At 40.6% G+C, this 21,854-nt stretch overlaps 1 protein-coding gene across 4 annotated transcripts in view; it reads left to right on the forward strand.

Moving 5' to 3' along the window:
* The window catches only part of PARD3 (par-3 family cell polarity regulator), a 550,835-nt gene extending 529,531 nt beyond the window's left edge, over positions 1 to 21,304 (forward strand). For all 4 annotated transcript variants that reach the window (XM_081834189.1, XM_081834186.1, XM_081834187.1 and 1 more), the window contains 3 exons: positions 1,878 to 1,998; positions 11,666 to 11,793; positions 19,257 to 21,304. In XM_081834189.1, coding sequence (XP_081690315.1) covers positions 1,878 to 1,998; positions 11,666 to 11,793; positions 19,257 to 19,650 — 643 coding nt within the window. In that variant the 3' untranslated portion in view covers positions 19,651 to 21,304. The remainder of the gene's footprint in view (positions 1 to 1,877; positions 1,999 to 11,665; positions 11,794 to 19,256) is intronic.
* Positions 21,305 to 21,854: the final 550 nt, after the last annotated feature.

Below are 21,854 nucleotides of genomic sequence, written 5' to 3' on the forward strand. Positions count from 1 at the left end.
CTGCCCTCAGATGTCTTCTAAAGGTTGTATAGTTACTGATCTCCTTGGCTTGGGTCACAAACTCCATTTCCTCCAAATTCTCCAATGTAGATAGGGACGGCTTCCGTAAATCCAGGACTGTCCCTGGAAAATAGGGACACTTGGAGGGTCTGCTGCAGTAATGTTAACATGATTCCTTAAGGTCAAAACAGTTTCTTTAGTCTAGTTTTACTTTACTTTCAGTTTGTTAATACGTAGTTAATGCTCAGGCACTAGAAAAATTCTCAACCCCTCTTCTGCTGGGTTATGTGTGGAATTACTACAGGACCTATAAAGTAATAAAATTCCAAAGTGAGGAAATTTAACTACAGAAAGAGAGAGCCTTGTGGCTTTAAATGCCTTTGCAAGCTTGGAGATCAGAGTTGGTAGAACTGTGTGCTCCTACTAATGGTCTTTGCCTGGAGATTCTTAGCAATCTGAGTGAGCCTTGTGGCTTCTTTGCAGTATTTATCACGGAAAACCTTGATTTTTGCATAACAACAGATGCATAACTGTAGCATCTGTTGAGTAAAGTTTACATAACCTAATGGTGATAGTGCAGACCTTAAACAGCTGACTTCTGTGCATATTTAAACTAAAGTAATTTCACTGACTTCAGTGGGTTTTCCTCCCAAGGACATGTGCAGCCTTCATCTCTGTTGATGCCCTGGTTTGTTTCCACATGGTGAAATGTACCACATGTCCATTAACCTTTTAATGCTATCAAGCTAATCAGTTCAAAGGACTTGTCAGAAACAGACCTAAAGGGTGACAGGATCCTATTGACTGGGGAAATAATCCAATAGCGCCGCCTCCAAATAGCGAGGAGCCCTGTGGGACTGAGGCTCTGACAGCAGCAGAGTAGCTGAAGTGAGTGAACAATTATCTGTCATGTTGTTTCAATAGTACAGGACCTGATAGAAATATTTATTTGTGCTCTTCTTTTAAACCTAAGTCATGTCTTTTAAATCCTCTTGATAACACAATAGAGGATGTGCCTGTTTGTTTTGGGCGAGGACCAGTTCACAGAATCAATCAAGTGTCCGTTTTCCTTCACTATACATAGCAGCTGTTATATAAGAAACAATGAAAGAAGTAGCCTCCTTAGTACCTCAAACTCCCACCATCCCTGACCATTGGCCACCCACCAATGTCTGGAGGACCCCTCTATGGCTATGTCTGGCCTATCTAGGCCAGAATCTTGTTCCCCACAGTGGCGAACCAGATGGCTATGTGAAGCCCACAACAAAGACGTGAGAGTTTACTTTATCACTCATGATAAAACTCTCTGTCTTGGAAGGATGGGTTAAGCTGATCTGAAGGTGGCTCATTTCTTCCCCATGTGTTTAATAAGAGGATGGGGAGGGGCATAGATAGATAGATAGATAGATAGATAGATAGATAGATAGATAGATAGATATGTAACTATCATATTTGTTGTTCTGCATTTTAATATGGAGAATCTTTAGCTGACAGGCAGTCTAAAAATATGGTAAAGAAATAAGCACTTAACAAAGAGATAAATGTTAATTTTGGATCGTTGCAGTAATTATTCCAATGTCTTAAGCCCATCTTTCAAAAATATATATATATATATATCCACCACGCTTCCCAGTTTCGTTCTGGTCATCTCTGTCACTGAAAGTGCTTTCTTTAGCCTTCTCAGATTTGCCTTGAGCTACAAGAAGCACCGGTATTTTGCATATAATTCTGTTTTAGGAATATGGCTTTGAAATTTGACTGTAAGCATTCTGTCAGCTCATTATCATACGACTCAATCAAGCTGTTTTGTATCTGAAAAAGAAAAATGGTCTTGCTTTTCCCCCGGTATTAATCTCTTTTCTCCCTTCCTTTCTTAGTAACAGATCAACTCCCAGCAATCATGATCGGATACAACGCCTAAGGCAAGAATTTCAACAGGCAAAGCAAGATGAAGATGTGGAAGATCGGAGGCGGACCTACAGTTTTGAACAACCATGGGTAAGTGCTCATTTTCAGTCACTATATACAGCGCTGCACAAAGTCCTTAGGAATATAGGAAGCTTCCTTATACCAGCTTGTACCATTGGTCCATGTAGCTTCCTATTGTTTACCACACTGACCAGCAGTGGCTTTCCAGAGTTTTAGACAGATCATTCTTCTAGCCCTACCTGGAGATGCCTAGGAATGAACCTGGGGTCCTTCTGCATTCAGAGCAGATGCTCTACAACTAAGCTACAACGTGTCCCCTGTCTTGTGTCAGTTGTTATTCTTAATCCCTGATGCAACTTCGATTCAAGGTCCTTGGTGACCTTTAAACTCCTGACCCTTTCCTTCTCCATCTGTGGCCCAACATTCCTAATTTCATTTTGTATTGTGCTCTGCCATCTGTCAATTGGGTAAAGGGTATTGTTTGCCCTGTGACAAGGCATAGCTGGGTCACATCAATGCAGACTAGCTTATCTGTCTTGCACTTAATGCCTGTAAGGGGGTTGTGTATGCGTTACTTCCAAGAACATGATTCTTTGCTTGTGTAAGCTGTGCAGTTTCAGATAAAATATGGAGGGATTTAAGGCATTTATGTTGGACTGCACTTGAAGAGTGCTTTTAAAAAGTGCATTAAAGATAGAACCAGCAACTAGATTTTGCCAAGACGGGAAGAGATGTCCAGAAACGCATACCGTATTTTTCCCTCTATAACATGCAGATTTTTTCTCCTAAAAAGTAAGGGGAAATGTCTGTGCGTGTTATAGAGCGAATGTGTGGTCCCTGGAGCCGTTTGTCCCAAGTGCATGGCAAAAATCAGGCAAAAATCATATTGTGCCGTCACGGAGGAGAGAAGGCTGCTGCTTTCCTGCATTTTGCCTCAGGGTCTTACTGCCCACCCTGTTCTGTTTCAGTTGCTGTTTGCTCAGACGGAACAAAGAGCAGTGAAATCCCCTCCCCTCCAGGCAACCCCTCCCCTCCAGGCAAGTAGAGAGGAAAGCAGAGCGTCCGCTCCGGTGCTGCTGCTGCTGCTGCTGCGTCTGGGGACTCGGCAGGCAGTGGAAAACATGCAGATGAGAGAGGGGGGGGCTGGCTTGAGTGGGTGGGTGGACTTTTGCCTTCCTTTCCCCCCCCTTTAAACCCCTCTCCTGCATTCTTAGCCAGCTGCTTCTCCGCACACCCCTCTCGTGTTCCTTGTCCCTTCTATATTTTTCCTTCCCTCCCCACTTAAAACGTGGTTACAAAGAACAGATCCACATGGATCCTCAGGATCTTTGCATTGGGTCATCCCAAATTCACCATCAGATCACATAGCAATGATCTGATGCAAAAACAGGGCTGCAATGGTGCAAAAACGTGGTTACAAAGCATGGATCCACATGGATCCTCAGGATCTTTGCATTGGGTCACCTCAAATTCACCATCAGATCACATAGCATGTCCATGGCTACAGCCTGCCCCCCAAAAATCACGCACCCACTGTTGCCTGGGGCTGCAATGGTGCAAAAATGTGGTTACAAAGCATGGATCTACATGGATCCTCAGGATCTTTGCATTGGGTCAGCCCAAATTCACCATTAGAGCACATAGCATGTCCATGGCTACAGCCTGCCCCCCAAAAATCACACACCCACTGTTGCCTGGGGCTGCAATGGTGCAAAAACGTGGTTACAAAGCATGGATCCACAGGGATTCTCAGGATTTTTGCATTGGGTCAGCCCAAATTCACCATCAGATCACATGTCTGTGGCCACAGCATGAAGCACAAAAATGATACATCCACTGTTTCATTCAGAATGTTTTTTCCCTTGTTTTCCTCCTCTAAAAACGATGTGCGTGTTATGGTCAGGTGCGTGTTATAGAGCGAAAAATACGGTAGTTTTCCCAATCCCCCATTGACACATAGATAGCAAGCCTTTTTTTAAAAAAAAAAAAATCACCAGTATTGTTCTTTTTAATACAAAAGGGTCCCCAAGGAAGCTTACATAACAAAACACAGCTCCATTAAATAATTTAAAGAATCCAGTTTAATAATGTTGCAATTAAAACCACCAATCGCAATCAATAAGCCATTAAGAGAGAGGATGTAAATGTCATATAAACACTATCAGTAATTAAACTATCAAAGGATTTATGTAAAAGGAATGTGTTGATCAGGCTTCTGAAAACCTGGAGAGATGGAGGTCTCTGACAGATATTCCCGGACAGGGATTTCTGCCATTGTGGGGGCACCACTGAAAAGCCAGTAGTTCTCGTGGTCACTACCTGAGCCTGTGAGTTGGCTCTATCATTAGATACACTGAGGCAGCTGCCTCATGTGGCAGATGCAGTGAGGGAACACTGGCAGCCTCCTGACTATTCTTTCTGAACTCCATTCCCCCCACAAGCTGTTCCCTTCTGTTGGAGGACAGAGCCCTTTAGGCCAATTGGGCTGCCCTGCGCCCTGTAACTGTCCTGCTGTCTCAGGTGAACTGGAGGACACTATCCTGCCACCATTATTGAATTAAGATTCAGTTGCCAGTCCAGTTGGGTGCAGTAGGAAAACATGGACTAAGGAGGGGCATAACCTGGCCCTTTGTCTCTGGCAACAAAATGTCTTGGCTGGCCGTGCTGAGTTGCAAAAGACACTTGAAGCAGGATGCTGATAACCTAAGTGTATGATTAGATTCTTTTGATAGTAGACATTCCTTGGGCAGCCATGCACACACACAAGAGTCTCACTGCAATGTGGCGACGGTATAATTCCAATGTGGGAAACCTTTGGCTCTCAAGATGTTGTTGAACTACAACCCCCATGAGCCTCAGCAAGCATGGCCAATAGTGAGGGATGACTAGACTTGCTGTTCAGCAACTTCTGGAAGGCCAAAGGTTCCCCACAAACCCAAATTGTCCCAAATAGACTATGAAAGCCTCTTAAGTATGCAGTACAATTCTGTGCAGATTTTTAAAAAGATTTAACATCCATGTCATTACCAGGCTACCTTAGAAATACAGAGAGATGACTTGTATTTGTAGCCATAAAGAAAAGAGCTATGTCATAAATATAAACCTCATATTTTGTAAATATGTATATCATATTTGTTAACCTGGAGAACATATACAACTTTTATTCAAGTTGACTTTTGTTTCCTTAAAAGCGTTTATTTTAAATCCCAGCATAACTAATGACAACAGACGTAGCCCTTAAATCAGCTACTTCTGCAACTCTATGTAGAATACTCTATATATTTTACTGTGTTTAAAATATATGGGCTTCCTTTTAAAGCTCTGTTATAAAATATGCTTGGTTCTCCCTGGAACTAATTAAATAAAATGCTTGTTTTATTTCCTTGTAAAGATAACTCAGGAACCTATTTTTATTTGCATGTAGAAGGTTCCCGAAAAGGGGCAGACATTATGTGGAGGCTTCTTCTTCTTCATCTCAGAATTTAACCGGTTAAGGGATCTTGGGGGACACTGTCTGAGAAAACTGTGCACTCAGAAGGACTTGAGAACTTAACTACTGAGGGTCATGGGCCAAAATGTTCTCTATCCAAACACCATAGCAACTTTAAACAGGCAACCTTGGCGTGCATTATACTTTCCAGCAATGAATGAGTGGGAAATTATTTAGATGACAGGCTGATTACCTCAGGAATGGAATAATTTCCTAAATTGTGGGTCAGAATGCTGACCTTTCTTTTTTTCCTCTTTCCCCTCACCAACAATGAGGGCCTCTTCCCCATTGGGCTGATCATGTAAATGAGCTTAAAGTGACAGTAATTCTGTTAAATGTATTAATTTTAATCCTGAGCCGTATTGTTCCCTTGGCTGATGGTCTGCTCCTTTATTTAAGCTGCCCCCCCTCTCTCTAATACCCCCCTTTACTCTTTCCTTGTGCATGTGTCTTTTATAGAGACACATTCATTTAGATGCTCAAATTCTGGAGAAATAGGTCCATTGTACCTTTGAATTATTTTCTCCCTCTTGTGTATTCCAATCTGGGTAAGATCACTGTGCTGGGAAGGGATGAAACTATGATCTCATCCATTCTGAGAGTGTACAATATAGTTTTAGCATTGAGGAACAATAAACCCATCTCTCAAACAGCATATGCAACTTCAGGGTATTAACTTAAAATTATAGAGGTGCTTTCCCCAAAATGCATCCAGATGCAGTGAATACTAAACAATGGTAAAACGCACACACAGCAGTGGTTTACTGTGAGGAAACTTCAACCGTATTCTTTGAATGCTTTCTCTTTTTTATCTCAGCGTTCTTGGCTACAAGTATGACTGTGGAAAAACACAGCTGTGCAAGTGTTAAAAAGTTTTGAATTAGCCTGAGGGAACAGGTTTGTGGCACCAAGTGAAAGGGAGTGGTTGGGGGACACAGAAGAGAAAAGGCTTGGATGAACATAAATAAAGGTTTACATCCATAAAAGTCCCTCAAATCCATGATGATACAGTGAGCTTTTTCCTGATTTGAACAAAGAAGGTAATTTCCCATCCACAGAGCTTGATGAATAACAGATATGTATTAAAGAACTGGGATTTGAGAAGCTGAGAGAGATAAGTGTATGTGTGAAAACAGAAGGAAATTGGGTTTGCTGCATATGTCTGACATATAAAAATGACTTCTGCCTGAATCACAGTTTCCAGTTCCTGGTGGATGGTTGTGTCCATATGTCTTTTCTTGGATCATAGTGGGCAGATGTCCATTTCAAATTATTCTACAACGATTCTGTTGGCAAAACCTTTACTGATGTGCTGTGGGGTTCTGGCATTTCTTCCTGGGCTTGTATATCTCCTCTGCCAATAATTAATGAACTTCTGTCCTCAAAGCAGTCAGTCCCGTAACTTTCATGTATACAGACACTCTTACTCAAAACTTTAAAATCACACTCCTGAAGAGAGTGGAGCAGAATAGTTAGTGATGAGGACATGACTCAGACCAGTGAGCCTAGGGTGATGATTTATCTTTTCTCAGACATATTTCATTCCACACCATGCCAAGCCAGAGCTCTGTAGGGCTCCAGTGTTCACTCCTGCATGAGAAGGGTCTTCCATATCTGCATCCTGGGTGGGGTTTACTTGCTAGCTTATTTCTTTAAAAAGAAATACCCGGCTTTTGCCCTCTGCCCAAAGAGTTGCTCAGAGACAATTACAACCAAATGCAAATATACATACTGCAATAACCCAGCCAACGAAGCACCAATGATCAAGGTAAAAACAGCAGCAGGGGACAAAGCAGCACTTGCTCTCAGCTCCTTAAGCAGCAGCAGAATCAAAAGATTGCTTTGAAAAGGATGCTTCCCAAAATATCAGCAAAAATGTAAGCATGGTGTCAGGGAACTGCCATCGGAGAGTCAGGTGGTGGAGGGGCTCAAGGAGGCTAGGAGACCCTCGGATGCGGAGGAAGGAACCAGCAGGGGGAGAGAGAGAGTTCATGGAGAAACTCAGTCGGAGGGATGGCTCCAAGAGACTTCCAGTGAAAACAGCGGGGAGGTCTCAGGACCTCCTCTAGGTACACCTACTCCTCGCAGGAAACTGTCACGCTGAGAATCCCGAAGGAGAGTTTCCGTTAAGGAACTCTTATGTTGGCGCAAATTCCGGAAACGCCCACTGACAGATTCTGCCAGCGATTGAGGGGGTCATGCTTTGAGGGCTCCCGACCTATGCCAAGCTCTGAGGGATTCAGCTTTTACGCACAAGCAGCTCATTATCCCATCACACATGGATTCCCATCAGCCCCACCTACATGGCCAACGGTCAGGGATGATGGAAGTTGTAGTCCAGCAATACTTAAGAGAGCCACAGTTGCCCCATCCCTGGGTTTGAGGTATTGATTTTGGCATGACAGAAGTTCAAGGAAGGGTTGTGTTGAAACTACTCGTCTAGTTCAGAATATGCTAAAATGTCAAAAAGCACCATCCTTTTCCAGCACTCCTTCAGTGCTGTCCAGTGTTTCTCTATTCTTGCTGCGGCTGCTCCTTGGCACCATTTTCCTTCTTTTTCTTTGACCTCACTCTTCTTTACTTCATTTTGCTTAATTTGAATGGCTAAGCCAGGCAATGTTATTTGCTTGACCAGGTGAACAATTATATATTATAATTGTCCGCAAAGCCATGGGAAGTGAGTGAGTGAGTAATAAATAAATAAATAAATAAATAAATAAATAAATAAATATTAGCATCTTTTAATTAAACCACAAGTTTGAAGTTGAGAAACATCTTTCCAGATGGTAGCCAGTCCTGATTGATCTTAGCAATAGCAATTTCTAAGATGAGGAGTAACCTTGAACCTGTCACTATCTTTCAGCCTCATTTACCTCATAGGGCTGTTCTGAGAATAAAATGTGGGGGAATGTACACTGCCTTGAAGTCCTTCAAGGAAAGAGGGAGCATAAATGCAATAAGTTGATTAAACAGAAAGTTGGCCTTATTTAATTGAAGGGTCTTCCATCTTTGAGCAGCCGAGAATATTTTGGATTTAGCTCATTTGCAGTTTATTCGTGTCAATTCTAGATCACAAATATATAATAAATAAGTGATAGAGAAGTAGAATTCCAGTCCAAAATTCAACAGCTGAGTTCTACTCCTGCTGGGTTTTCATTCCAGCCCTTGATTTATATTCTGCTACCTAGGATTGGTTTGTACTGGTTCTATGTGATGGTGACATAATATACTTAACTTAATAGGGAAAGCAAGCATTATTGTATGCTAACCTAATGGTATGCAATATTGATGGCACATATTATTTCATTATTTGTTTGGAAAAAATAAAGAATAGATGCTTTCTTATAGACTTATCCTCCATGTCAGACTAACAATAATGTTTTGAAAGACATATACAACCCCAAGTTATACCCAACATTCTATTTTATACAATTAATAAGCATTATTGATGAATTAATGAAAAAACAGGTGGGGGCATCATTAATTCATTATTCCACTTTATGTAGCAATTGCATCAGTTCTAAACCTTCAAAATGACATCTCCAGAAATATATTTTGGCTGCATAACCCCTTTCAACAAGTTATAAACCGATTTTACATCATAACCCCTAATAAATTATTATCATAACAATTTTCTTATTTTTCCTAATTATCTTAATACGTCTTGTTGATGAAATCCTTTAGTCTGTCACATCAACCAAAATATTGCATAGCGTTGTAAACCTAATAAAAATCACCAGCTACAACCAACTATAGAAGAGAACTTGATGGGGGGGGTGGAGGGGAAGAAAGACAGAGAGAAAGAATGCAATTTGTTGTTCATTGAAACCAAAATATGCCCAATGAACTAATGATTTTGGATCTACTAAATATGAAATACATTATGATATATGAGGCAGTATATAAATATAAACTGTAAAGAATCATTATTATATTATAGAAGGCTAACATACTCATTGTGCCATATGATTTTGTGAACTAGAGACTATTTCATAAGATGCCATCCAGATAATTTCCATCCAGCTTCTTACAATTACTTTTCTGCCTTTTCCCACATAGTGGCTACCCCCCCCTTTTTTTTAACCATAATATACAAGTTGATCACACTGTTTCTTGATGTTTCATCTTTAGACAGTAAATAAGAGGTTGTACCTCTATTTCTTCATCTACATCCTTCCAAAACTCCTGAATATTCTTGTGCATGCATAACATTTGCATTTGATTGCAACTGTTCTAATATTCTACATGTGCCTTCTACTGAGATCTTAAAGAACCACCACAATAAGGATCTCATATTGTCATGTTGTGCACACCAACCTTCTTCTTCAGCTTCCTTTTCTCCTGTGCTTTCCTTAACAAATCTTCAAAGCGATAATGATCATTTCACTTAAGGGTCATTGTGGAAGACACAAACATATATTTATTTGTATAATACAGCCTTGTGCGTTACGGCAGCCCTGACCGCTATTTGATTTACAAGGTCAGCACCTGTCATGCATCTCCTCACAGACAAGGCTGGAGTTCTTTGTAATTTGCACAGTTAAGACGCAGGCAGCTTTGTTTGATAGCTTTAAAGAATTATGATAATTATACTTTGTCTTGTGCTGCCCTGTTTGTACAGGTGTTAACTAGTTTCAGAGTTATACTCTGAGCACACAGTTTGTGTCCCAATGCATGGAAATATATTTTTCCACTTTGAAGGGGTGGGGGTATTTTCCATCTCTCATATGTTGTATATTGTTGCCAAGAATAAAAATTGTGTGCAGATGCAAGATGAAGCTGATGTGAAGTGATTTTCTTAAAATGCATTGTCAGGCCATTTACAAAGTGGCAGTGTGTTAAATATTTGGAGGGGGCAGTTGTCTAGGAATTTCCATTTGTCAGCTGTGAAACGTATTTTCCAATCTAAGTGCATTAAGTGCAGATACCATAAGCACCCTCAAAGTTGTTTAAAAGTATATGTAACATGGAACAGATTTTTTTAAAACAGAAAAAGCTGAAACAGTAATTGTCAAATATAAAGCTAACATTAAAAACATATAAATGATGGTGCTATGCACACAACATTATCCCCATGTCGTCCCTGCCCCTGCAGTATTTGTTGATCTGAAGTGTGTTCAGCTGGAATGCTTATAGCTCATTTTGCCCCAAAAAATGTCCTCCTGAGGAGCTCATGGTCTACATGTGTTCACAGATGGAGCATTCTCAGGTCACCTCCAATTGAGGCAGACTGACTGACTTTGCAGGGCTGTGCTATCTTCTCCCCGTGTTTAACTTGTCTTTGAATGAAATGCTTCAGCTGTGATCCCTACATTGAAGGGGGTTGGAACTAGAACACCCTCAAAAGAAGGCCTACAGTGCCAGGCCGCTTCATATGAGAGAATCCATCTTACTTTCTTTGGATTGGAAAGGGAAGACACACTAATAAGAATTTAGGTTTGCCAGTATGAACTGATAATCAAACACACATGGAGGCATGTGAAACCAACCCCTACTTAGGCATAGTTCCTTCTAGTGGCTAAAAAGAACATTGGAGTTAGCCAAACTCTACATGGATGGTGTTTTATCATTTATTCATTCTGGTACACTAATACCCTTCTCCTTTCTTCCAACATGGAACTCAAGACCAAGTTTCCCAGGTCTTCAGTTTATACATTTACCAGACGCAAATCTGCTTAGCTTCACCAAGATGGCTGCATTATGTTTCCTCAGACTTCAAAGCTAAGACTATAAAATATGTCAGCCACTTGATTTGAGCAGTGCCAAAAACAACTTAGTCCCTCATAGCTGTGTCCAGTGACTGATCTACAAATTCAGCCACATTGACTCTGTTCATATAGGTATTTGTATGATAACCTTGTCCTAAAATAGGTAGAACCTTTCCATACTTCTGGAATCCTGCAGATAGTCCAAATTTTATCTATCAAGTTTAAGAACCTAAAGCATTTATAATAAGGGGGGGGGGATCTCTTGAAAATATGTCTTCTACTGGAATTTTTCTGCCATGTCTATCTCTCTGTAGTATTTATTAAGGGTATGTCTGTAAATTGGAGCATACATGTTGAAAGTGATTCACAAATTAATACATTCATAATAATGGTTTAAACAGTTCATTTTGGTTAATAATGAAAGCATTTTAAAAATTGTGCCTTTGCAGAAAAATAGCATTATTTATCATTCTGAACGCTATTGTTGTTGTTGTTTTAAAAAACTCACCATGTGAACTTTATGCTTTTCCTATCCTAGCCAAGTTCAAAGTCATACTCGCAGAGTGGCAGACATTCTGTATCGGTCGAGGTTCAGATGCAGAAGCAGCGTCAAGAAGAAAGGGAGAGTTTCCAGCAAGCTCAGCGGCAATACAGTTCATTACCCAGGTACGGCAAATATCTAAGGTGATCTGGCAAATTCATGCCTGGAGCCAGTTTATTCAAAGTGTTGTGTCTTCTTTATTAAGAGGAGCCCTCTGTTATGAATGGCGCAGCTTGCAGTTCTCCCATAGAATCCCAGGAAGTGTCATTTAGCTCTCACAGAGCTACAATCTCAAGCACCTATAGCAAACTTTAAATATATGGTATGTATACAGCTCAGGGTAACAAAGATAAATCTCAAGAAATTTTATTGTATTCAAAGAGAATTAGCATACTTCCCATAATATGTTAATAGCAGTGGTTTTTTCCTTAAAAAAAAGTGTTTAGGGGTACTCTCATTTTCCTTCTCATATTAAAATACTGCCCCTCAATGAGGCCAAACTTATATTTACAAAATGTTTAGGGGTATGCATCCCCCCAGAAAAAAGCACTGGTTAACAGAATCAGTTGGCACAGACTTTCACAAGGAACACACTAAGAATGGGCTACTGGGGGAAGTTTAGAACTAATAAAGGAGTTAAAACTAATCCACAAGTTGTCAGTTCTAAAAGCATGTATAGAAATGCATAGCTAGGATGCAGAAAGTAAGTGAGGAGAAAGAGTGGCTGTCTGCCCACAGCAATGGAGAGAAAATTATTACAAAACATAGGCCTTAAGGGCTACAGAGGTGTTTGTGGAAAAGATAAGGAAAGGAAGGAAAAGGAAAACAAGTATGTTATTTTCACAAATGAGGGGAGTTTGGGGGTGATTAGTAAGGGAAAAGGCAAATACTTCAGTTCTGGAGCCAACAGTGTGAGTGATGTGACTTTCTTAATGGAAGCAGGGGGAGATAGAAAGAAAAGCAGGGTGTGGTGAATTCAGTGAAGACATTAGAAGTGGTTTGTGAGCGTGCAAGAGAGAAATGTATTTGTTGAACAAAGTTTTGAGAAGAGAGAGAGGCCATTTTGAAAGTGGCAAGTGAAGCATGGGGAAGAAGAAAAATCTGTTGCTTCATTCAAAGTACTGACTTGGAGTATTTTGCTATGGTAAGGGATGCAGAGGAGAATTTGGTAGTATTTCCTAGAACCATCCTAGCAGTGCTTTTGTTCTAGAAAAAAAAGGTGCCAATACTGAGTACCCTCAAGTATCCCCCAGAAAAAAGCACTACATCCTAGTACAGTGGTACCTCGGTTTTCAAACGTCTCCGTTAAAGAACATTTCAGTTTTCAAACGCCGTAAACCCGGAAGTAAAATCTTCGGTTTTCGAACACACCTCAGAAGTCGAACATGCAATGTAGCTTTTGTACTGAGTTTTCCGTACTGAGGCTTCTGTATTGAGTTTTGGGATTTCAAATGTTTCAAAACTTGAACTCTCTTCCGGAACGGATTAGGTTCGAAACTGAGGTACCACTGTATATCAAAAATAGCAAAACAAGGGGGGGAAAGGACTTCCAGGAAAGGCGAAGTAGTATAAGGAAGGGTTATATGACCCATTCTGTGTAGAACAGACCATACATAGTTATTTGTAACTGTATACCAGGTGAGAGGAGAATTGGCATGAATGTCACAAATTGCAACCTCAATGAGGCTCCTTGGAGAGAGGTGCCCTTAAATTTGAGCAGTTTTTGAACTACTTTTTTTGCCAAATCTGATCTTAATAAATGAAAATAAAAAACAAAGCTTACAAATGTTGTCTTCCTGGTAGCTATTGGGCATAAAGTGTTTTAAAATGGTGCCAGCCAGGAAAAATTAATTTTAGATTTTTGCAAATGGGTTTCTGAAGTACACTTCCTCTTGCTGCCCAGGTGTGGGTTGGAAAGAGATTAGCCTGTATTTGGCAGATGCTTCAGGCCATTCAAACTTCTTGGCTAGCTGCTGTGGAGAGGGGGGCAAAAGCAGCCCCATCTAGCATGGCCAGTGGTCAGCAATGATGACAGTTGACAGCCCTGCTGTAGCCCATAAAACGGGGTTCCAAAATTTTAGAGATTTAGGGGTTCTTCTGCATTATAGTTTCATGTAATGAAAATAAATATGAGCTTGACAGGAGGAAGTAGCAGTAATGGGAAGTCTTTCTTGTATAGCTTGTAACAAAGTGAATCTTGGATGTATAATGTGGATGTATGTCATAAAAGAATTAATTGAGTGAATAGAGAGATTACCATGAAAAGCTATATCAGATTGGGATACTTCCAATTTTCTGACACATTTAATTGGTTCTAATATTTAAGTGCTGTCTATACACATATTTTAGTTTATAAGCAAAAAGTGCTCACAGGCAGTCTTGAGTCTAGGAGGGAGATGTATTCCAAAGGAAAGGGGTTGTTCATGACTACCCAAGCGCTGCACCTAACGCTTTCAGACATTTGCTGAATGATTGAGGCTGGTTTGGGACAGAGATTGTTTGAGTCATGTTTAAAGTAAATTTGAGAGTCTTGGGAAAATAAAGTATATTGCGGCAGAATGGAAGATTGGTTTAGAAAAGATCAGGTGTCCTTGAGAGTGATGGGAAGAACAAGTGGGAGAGTTTTTCATTTGATTTTGATCTAACAAGAACAACTCTCATCAAAATCAAAGGCTGATTCTGTGATTTTGTGTCTTCTTCTTCTTCTTCTTCTTCATTGAACTGATGTATTGGAGGACTGGATGAGGTTGGCAAGAACTGGGTTTGAATGGGGGAAGGAAACCATAGGAGCCCAGTGCGCTCCTGATGTTTTAGACTAAAACTATCATCAGCTCCAGTCAGCCGTGCTGATGGGAGTCGTAGTCCTAAATATCTAAAGGGCACCAGTTTGAGGAATGCTTGCGTAAGTCAATGAGTAGTTTATTCAAGGGCTTTGTCTGCATATTCCTTATCTATAGTCAAAAAGGTGACATTTTATAAGTCTTTGAGTGCTCAGCCAGATATTATTGCCTTCTTTGCCCTGCTTGTGGGTGTCCTGGGGCAACTGGTTGAACTGGTTCCACTGTGGGACTAAATGCTGTACCAGATCAACTTTTAGACTGATCTAGCAGAGCTTTCCAGATCAACTTTTAGACTGATCTAGCAGAGCTTTCCTTGCCTTCTCAATTAAGGAAGATCACTACTGCATGACTGCATTTTTGCAGTTCCCCAAATTATGTCTATGATAAACTGTAATTTTTTTGTCGGAAGAAACATGTAGTGCATTATTATTTCATTTATGAATTACAGGGAACTGTGGAATAACCTTCTGCAGAGCCGCAAAATATATTCTCAGTTCAAGGAAAACTGTTTGTTCAAGGTCTGTGCTACAAAACATCTGTGCACAAACAAATTAATAAGTACTTCAGTCTTTGTTTCCTCGCTTCATGGATAATCTACATTTATGCAGTTATAAATATAAATTGTTTCCAGAATTCATACATTTCTCTGATATCTTCTCATAAAAGTGGTGTTAAAAGAGTCCAACCAATCTTGCTTGCCTTATTGCTAACAGGCAGAGTGAATATGGTGTGAATCAGCTTAATCTATTGTCATTTTCAATGTGAAGCTTTTTAAAAGTAACATTTTCTCGAAGTTGGAACCTGCTGTTAAAAAGGTTTTTTGGATGCTTTAGAAAGCTTATGTGAACTTAAATAAAAGAGTGAATGATTCACACTATATTCACTCAGAAATCTCATTGTGCTATACATACTTGTGTTGACAATATGGCCTTTCGTTTTGTGTGGATGGAAAGGGAAGTAAAATGGCAATGTCACAAAGCTACCTGTCCATGTTGCATAACTACCAGTGATATTATAAGGTTTGAGTTATCTTCCACAGGACAAAGCATAATAAATTACCTGTAATTCTCCTTGGCATTATCCAAGGTCCCAGATCTACCTGGTAGCAGAGCGTCAATATTTCTTTCCTTCTGTTGTGTCAGTAATAGGAAAACTCAGTATCCCTGGAAGAAGAGGCCCTGGGAAATGTAGCTCTCAGGAATCCTGAGTCCAATGGACTCTGTTTTGATTTCTTTTTGTGTTGAAATCCTCTATTATTTGGTGGTTATTTTCTGTTTTATTAACTTCTTTGATATATTGCTGCTCTTAGTAAGTTGCCTTCAGAGTTCCTGATGGACAGACTGGTGAGATAGAAATGTTTTAAATAAATCACTAAACGTTGGGTGACAACACAGAAGCATTAGAAGTTCACTCACAGAAGAAGTAGTGATGGCCACCAACTTGGGTGTCTTTAAAGCAGGATTTGACAAATTCATGCAGGATAAGGCTCTCAGTGACTACTAACCAGGATGCCTGTGTTTTGCCTCTGTTGTCAGAGACAATATGCCTTTGAATGTCTGTTGCTTGGAACCACAGGAGAGGGGAGTGCTGTTGAACTCAGGTCCTGCTTTTCGGTTTCTCACAGGCATCTTGGTTGTCCACCGTGTGAACAGGATGCTGGACTGGATGGACCATTGGCCTGATCTAGCAGTTTCTTTTTATGTTCTTTTGCCTAATTGGTGAGAGAGCAAAGGGGAATCTGATAAACAAGGAACTATCTAGAGCAGGGGTTGTCAACCTGGTCCCTACTGCCCACTAGTGGGTGTTTCAGGATTCTAGGTAGGTAGGCAGTAGGGGGTTCTACGGCACAAGCTGAATCCTCCTTCCATAGAGCACTGGTGGGCGATAAGGAGATTTTACCATCAAGAAAGATGCATTAGTGGGCTGTTGGTATAAAAAGTAGACTACCCCTGATCTAGAGTGAGAAGGGGAGGAACTGGTGCAATCTCACTCTGAACTACTCTCTGCTTGTTCTCTCTGGAGGCTTGTCCAGCTCTATATGTTGACGGACTGGGGACTGGTATACTCTCTTTATCTTCTCCACTTTCCCTGCCCTCATCTGAGAGGTAGGCAGAAGAAAAGAGGCTGTCCATGTGCATACATTGGCAGAACCAAGTGGAGCTGCATGCCCCCTATGAAGTCAGCCCTGTTTGCTTGAAGGTCAGGGCTGATGGTTTCAGGGCAACACTCTTTTGCTTACCTCAAGCCCTAGGAAGCTGGCACTTTAACTCACTTTCGTCTGTCTCCATTTCATCTCCCACTTCCATCGTCTCTGTGTCTTGCTCACATGCATTAACTCACACTCTCTCTCTCTGCACTCTGACTGGCTCCACTTCTGTATGCAAAACAAACCCCTTTGTTGTTAATGCATGCACTGTTTATGGTGAAGTTTCACTATCTCAAGCACAATACCGTACAGATAGATAGCATTTCTGCTGCCATTTAAACTCAACAGTGATGGGCCAATGGCCTGTTATAGTCAAGGCAGCTTCATGTATTCCACTAGACAGTAATGACAGTCTGAGTTCTGCTCAGCTTGCTTAAATACCACATAGTGGAATGTTCTGATACTACATATATTGGAAACAGTTTTCCTCTGCAGTTGCATGAGCATGCTGGGCTTCGTAAGGCAAAAGACAGACCTTTGGCAATCAGGGTTGGTAAAGCCCTGCATACTAATCTCCCATGTCCAGGTCTATTGCAGAATTATTGTTGAAAGTTGTAATTGCTATTACAGTATTAGCTGTCAGACTGAATATTTATAGTGTAGTGCCTCGAGGAACACATGTAAATTGAAGAATAGCTGGTTACTCTAAGCAAAAGAGACAAGGGGATAAGTCTACCACCTGCCAAGCTCAAAACAAAATAAAAATGACCATGGCAGACCAACACGGCTACCTATCTGTAACCTGCCAAGCTGGCATCATCATCTGGGATTCCAACGTGATATTGCCTGAAATGTTGCATCACTCCCTGGCAAACGTCTTCTGAAACCAGCAGATTCTTCTGCTATTTGGAGTTGATAGCTAGGCATTGGGAGAGGGGAAGGGGAGTTTCAATACTGCAGTCTTAATAGAACTAGAAAAGCTTTATCTGGGCGATTGTATTGACATGTGAGAAAATCAGCATTAATAGTTAGGTAAGAAGCCAGAAATTGAAATTCTGGAATACATGTATGGAACACATAAAGGGTGTGCCTCCACAATGATGAATAAAAGTGATGTGAAATAAAATGTGCTAAGTCAGCTAACTCCGCTTTAAATCCATTTATTTATTTTCTTTAATTTTATACCTTTCAATGAAAAACAGCTAGTCAGCAGCTAATCATTATAAGCAAGTCACAAGTAACTTTATTTGGATTGTTGCCATGCTCAGCATTTGAATCTATGGCCAAATCCACTACGAAAGAGAGTGGCCATGTTCAAACACACAATCAGACATGCTTAAGCCCTGCTGGGTTGTGACCCATGTCAAGAAATACAGTATATCTGCAGCTAAATGCATTGGGTTTCTTGGTGCTATCTTTTGTACAAAACCTCCAACAAACTGCCTCTGCATGTGATTCTATGTCATACAATTCTATGTCATATTGATTATGGTTCAGTATTCCTGTTGGACTACACTCAGTTCATCTTTGGATGTGTTGTATGGTTAAAATACTATCCTTTTAAGGTTAGGTGTACTAGTCACAGGGCTTTTTTTCAGTGGGAACACGCCAGAACTGAGTTCTGGCATCTCTCAGGCAGGCGCCATTGCCATTTTAAGAGAATACAGGGAGATGTTCGTGGTGCATTCCAGCACCTTTTTATGGAAAAATGGCACTGACTAGTCACAATGGCTATACAGCACCTCCAGTATCAGATATAAACCTCTAAATGCCAGTTGCTGGGGATCAGAAATGGGAGAGGAATAGTGCACTCGTGCCTGCTCATGGACTTCCCATAGGCTGCTGTGAGAACAGGATGCTGGGCTGATGGCCTGGTTGTTGGTAGAAGGCAAAAGAAGAAGCCTACTGAATTAGATTATGGGGTCATTCAGTCCAGCATCTAGTTTTCCACAGTGGCCAATGAATTACCATATTTTTCGCTCTATAAGACGCACCTAGTTTTTAGAGGAGGAAAACAAGAAAAGCCAGCAAGAGCCACAGACACGCTCACTCGGCGGGGCTCTTTAAAGATAGAGCGGCTCTTGCTGGCTTTTCCGGGAGGTGGGAGAAGGTACTGATGGGCTGTCCTCCATCCCTTCTCCCACCTCCCTGAAAAGCCAGAGCAAGCTGTGCAGCTATCTCTGAAGCCAGCACAGCAAGAGGGAGAGCTGCACAGCGCCCCTTGTTGTGCTGCCTTCCCAGCGAAGCAGGATGAGGGATAGCCTGCATTCGCTCCATAAGATGCACACACATTTCCCCTTACTTTTTAGGAGGGGAAAAGTGTGTCTTATGGAGCGAAAAATTTGGTACCTTCAGGAATCCCTCCACCCACAAGCAGAGAATGGAAGTGATAGCGTTTCCTCCAGCAACTACTCTTCAGTAGTAGTAGCCAATGTTCAGTATTGATCAGTTATTCTATGTTATTCTATTCTATGGAGAATGAGTGACTTGCCTGAGTGCCTCATACTGAGGCATAAAAGAACTAGAAAAGTTTTCCAGAAATAAAACAAGTGTTTCCCATAAGTGTAATGAAGTATAATAAATACCTTGTTCTGATTTTCAGGCAAAGCCGGAAAAATGCAAGCTCTGTGTCTCAAGATTCTTGGGAGCAGAACTATCCTCCGGGCGAAGGTTTCCAAAGTGCAAAAGACAACCCGAGGTATTCCAGCTATCAGGGCTCCAGGAACGGCTACATGGGAGGCCATGGCTTCAACGCCCGGGTAATGCTTGAAACCCAAGAGCTGTTGCGTCAAGAGCAGAGGCGGAAAGAGCAGCAGCTGAAAAAAAAGACATCTTCTGAAGGGTCCAGCAACTATGACTCCTATAAGAAAGTTCAGGACCCAAATTATGCCACTCCCAAAGGTCCTTTCAGACATGATGTCCCCCCTTCGCCATCTCAGGTTGCCAGGCTAAACAGATTGCAAGCGCCAGAAAAGGGAAGACCATTTTATTCTTGAGTCGAAGAAAAAGGTCAACGTCCCATGCAATAAAGGAACATTTTCATATGAAGAGACTTGTATTGGGGGGCGGGGGGGACTTCTTCTTCTTTTTACAAAAAGGAGGTACTAAGGAATTCTTGTCTGCTTCAGTGCCTTTAGCAATATAGGCAAAGAATCAGAGGGCCTTATGTCTTTGCCATTGTGTCTCAAGTGTTATATCATGGAAGGATTTTCCATCATTTGACAATCATACTCTAGGCAAGTGATGTGTCTTAGTTATCAAGTGTCCTAGCCCAGTTCTGTGCTATCACTGTCCGCTTCACTACATTTTGCTGTCAGGTGTTCAATGCTTCAGTGAGGTCTGGTTCCAACATACATCATTAATTTGTTTTTAATTAAAAGATGCATTGCCATACCTTTGATTAAGGGAAAGGGGTACTTGTAAGCAGTAAGGTTGAATGTTCACTCATGATCTTTAGCCCTTGATGTTTTACAGTTGATAAATATTTAAATGTCTGTCTGCTGAAATGCTGTTTTTCTTTGACTTCACACGTTCACTCTTGAGTCCTATCAGAAAGCTTTATCCTCATTCCTAAGCAAAAAATGTTATGTTTCATATATCCTGGGGACCTTGTTGCATTTGTCTTATACTTTAATCATATATAGGTTATATTATCAGTGAAAACCTTGTATTTATAAGTTAACGTTGCCTAATAATAGTGGAGGGACATTGTTGTTTCATGAAGCATGTAGAATGGTGGAGAGAAAAATATCTCTCTGGTTTGGTTTAACAACTTTGGTGGGGATTTTTAATTATTATATTCCATTACAAAAAATGAACCCCCAAAATGAATTATAAATTAAACCTTGCCCAGTTACTCCATACACCATGATAATTTAATTTGTCCTTAATTTTTTTTTGGGGGGGGGGGAAATACAGGACAAAATAAATAAAAAATCTATTTTTGCATTTAAAATAGTTTTTTTAAAACCTGTTTTTTGACGATTTGTAAAGCCTTGTGGACAATTTGCGCTGTGCTTCCATGTTACTGTATTTTTACACCTCAATATCACGGTAAAGATCAACCATAAAGTGGATAATAAAAGAGAATGGGGAGGGGACATTGGTAAGCATTGTCATGAAAAGATGTTGGTGTCCAAAAAATAACAAACAAAAAGATTGTTCCAGCAGAGTTATTGTTAATGTGTATATTGGGTATATGAAATTTTCCTTTGCAACAGCTAGTTTTGTGTTTGATGCTCTGAACTTTGATTGTGAAAGAGACATGTGTACACACACATAACTGGATTGCTAAAGTGCCTGCAAATCCTGATGTGAAAGCTCAGCATATCATGCGTAAATGAACAAAAAGAAGTATCAGTTATTGCTTGTGTATTGTTTGCCTTTTTTTATAAAAGACAAAACCCAGTCCATTTTACTTCTGCCTCAACCTTCTTTCAAGAATATATGTGACAATTCCGCACATGCTATATCTTTATGCCTGCTTGTTATTATTATTTTTTTGTTAATATACTCAAGTGTTAAAAATTTGCTACTAATGTAAGCACAAACATTGAATGACCATGACTCTTTTACACAGAGACTTTACAACACTGTGTAAAATGGCACTCTCTGTAAATACAGAAATTTAGAATAAAAAGACTGTTTTCATCTTGGTTTCAATATCCTTCTGAAGCTTTCAAAAACTGTAGCCATTACTTGATTTTGAGAGAGAGAGAGAGATTTTCACAGATGTTGTTTTATAATGTTCCTAGTGGTTTGAGCTTCCCTTTCTTAAAAAAATTACAGGCATTTAACTTTTTCTTTCAAAAAAAGAAAAGATTTGTGGGGCCCATTAGAGTTCCAAAACTGATTCTAAGAAAGAGAAAGTGGTTAATAAATGCTTTTAGTTACTTCTATAAGCTCTGTAATTTAAGAGTTTCTGTTCTAAGACAGAACCACCATATTGGATCTCTCTTCCTCTCTCTCGGCAGGCTTTTGCAGCCTCATGCAGTGGCCTTTGGGGGTTTTGGGGGGAGGCACTGTTTGGATCACAACCCAGCTAGGACAGTGTGGTGGCATCTTTTGTACACACTGGTGTCTCTACATTTAATTGACAAATCTGTAATCCGAGGCAGGTGACAAGCCTGCCAGTGATGCCACATGATTCCTGAGGTTGTTCATTATCTGCATGAATGAGTGCTCTGTGGTAGGAATGGAT

This window comes from Podarcis erhardii (genome assembly GCF_964252035.2).
Source record: "Podarcis erhardii genome assembly, chromosome: 12".
NCBI classification, from domain to species: Eukaryota; Metazoa; Chordata; class Lepidosauria; order Squamata; family Lacertidae; genus Podarcis; species Podarcis erhardii.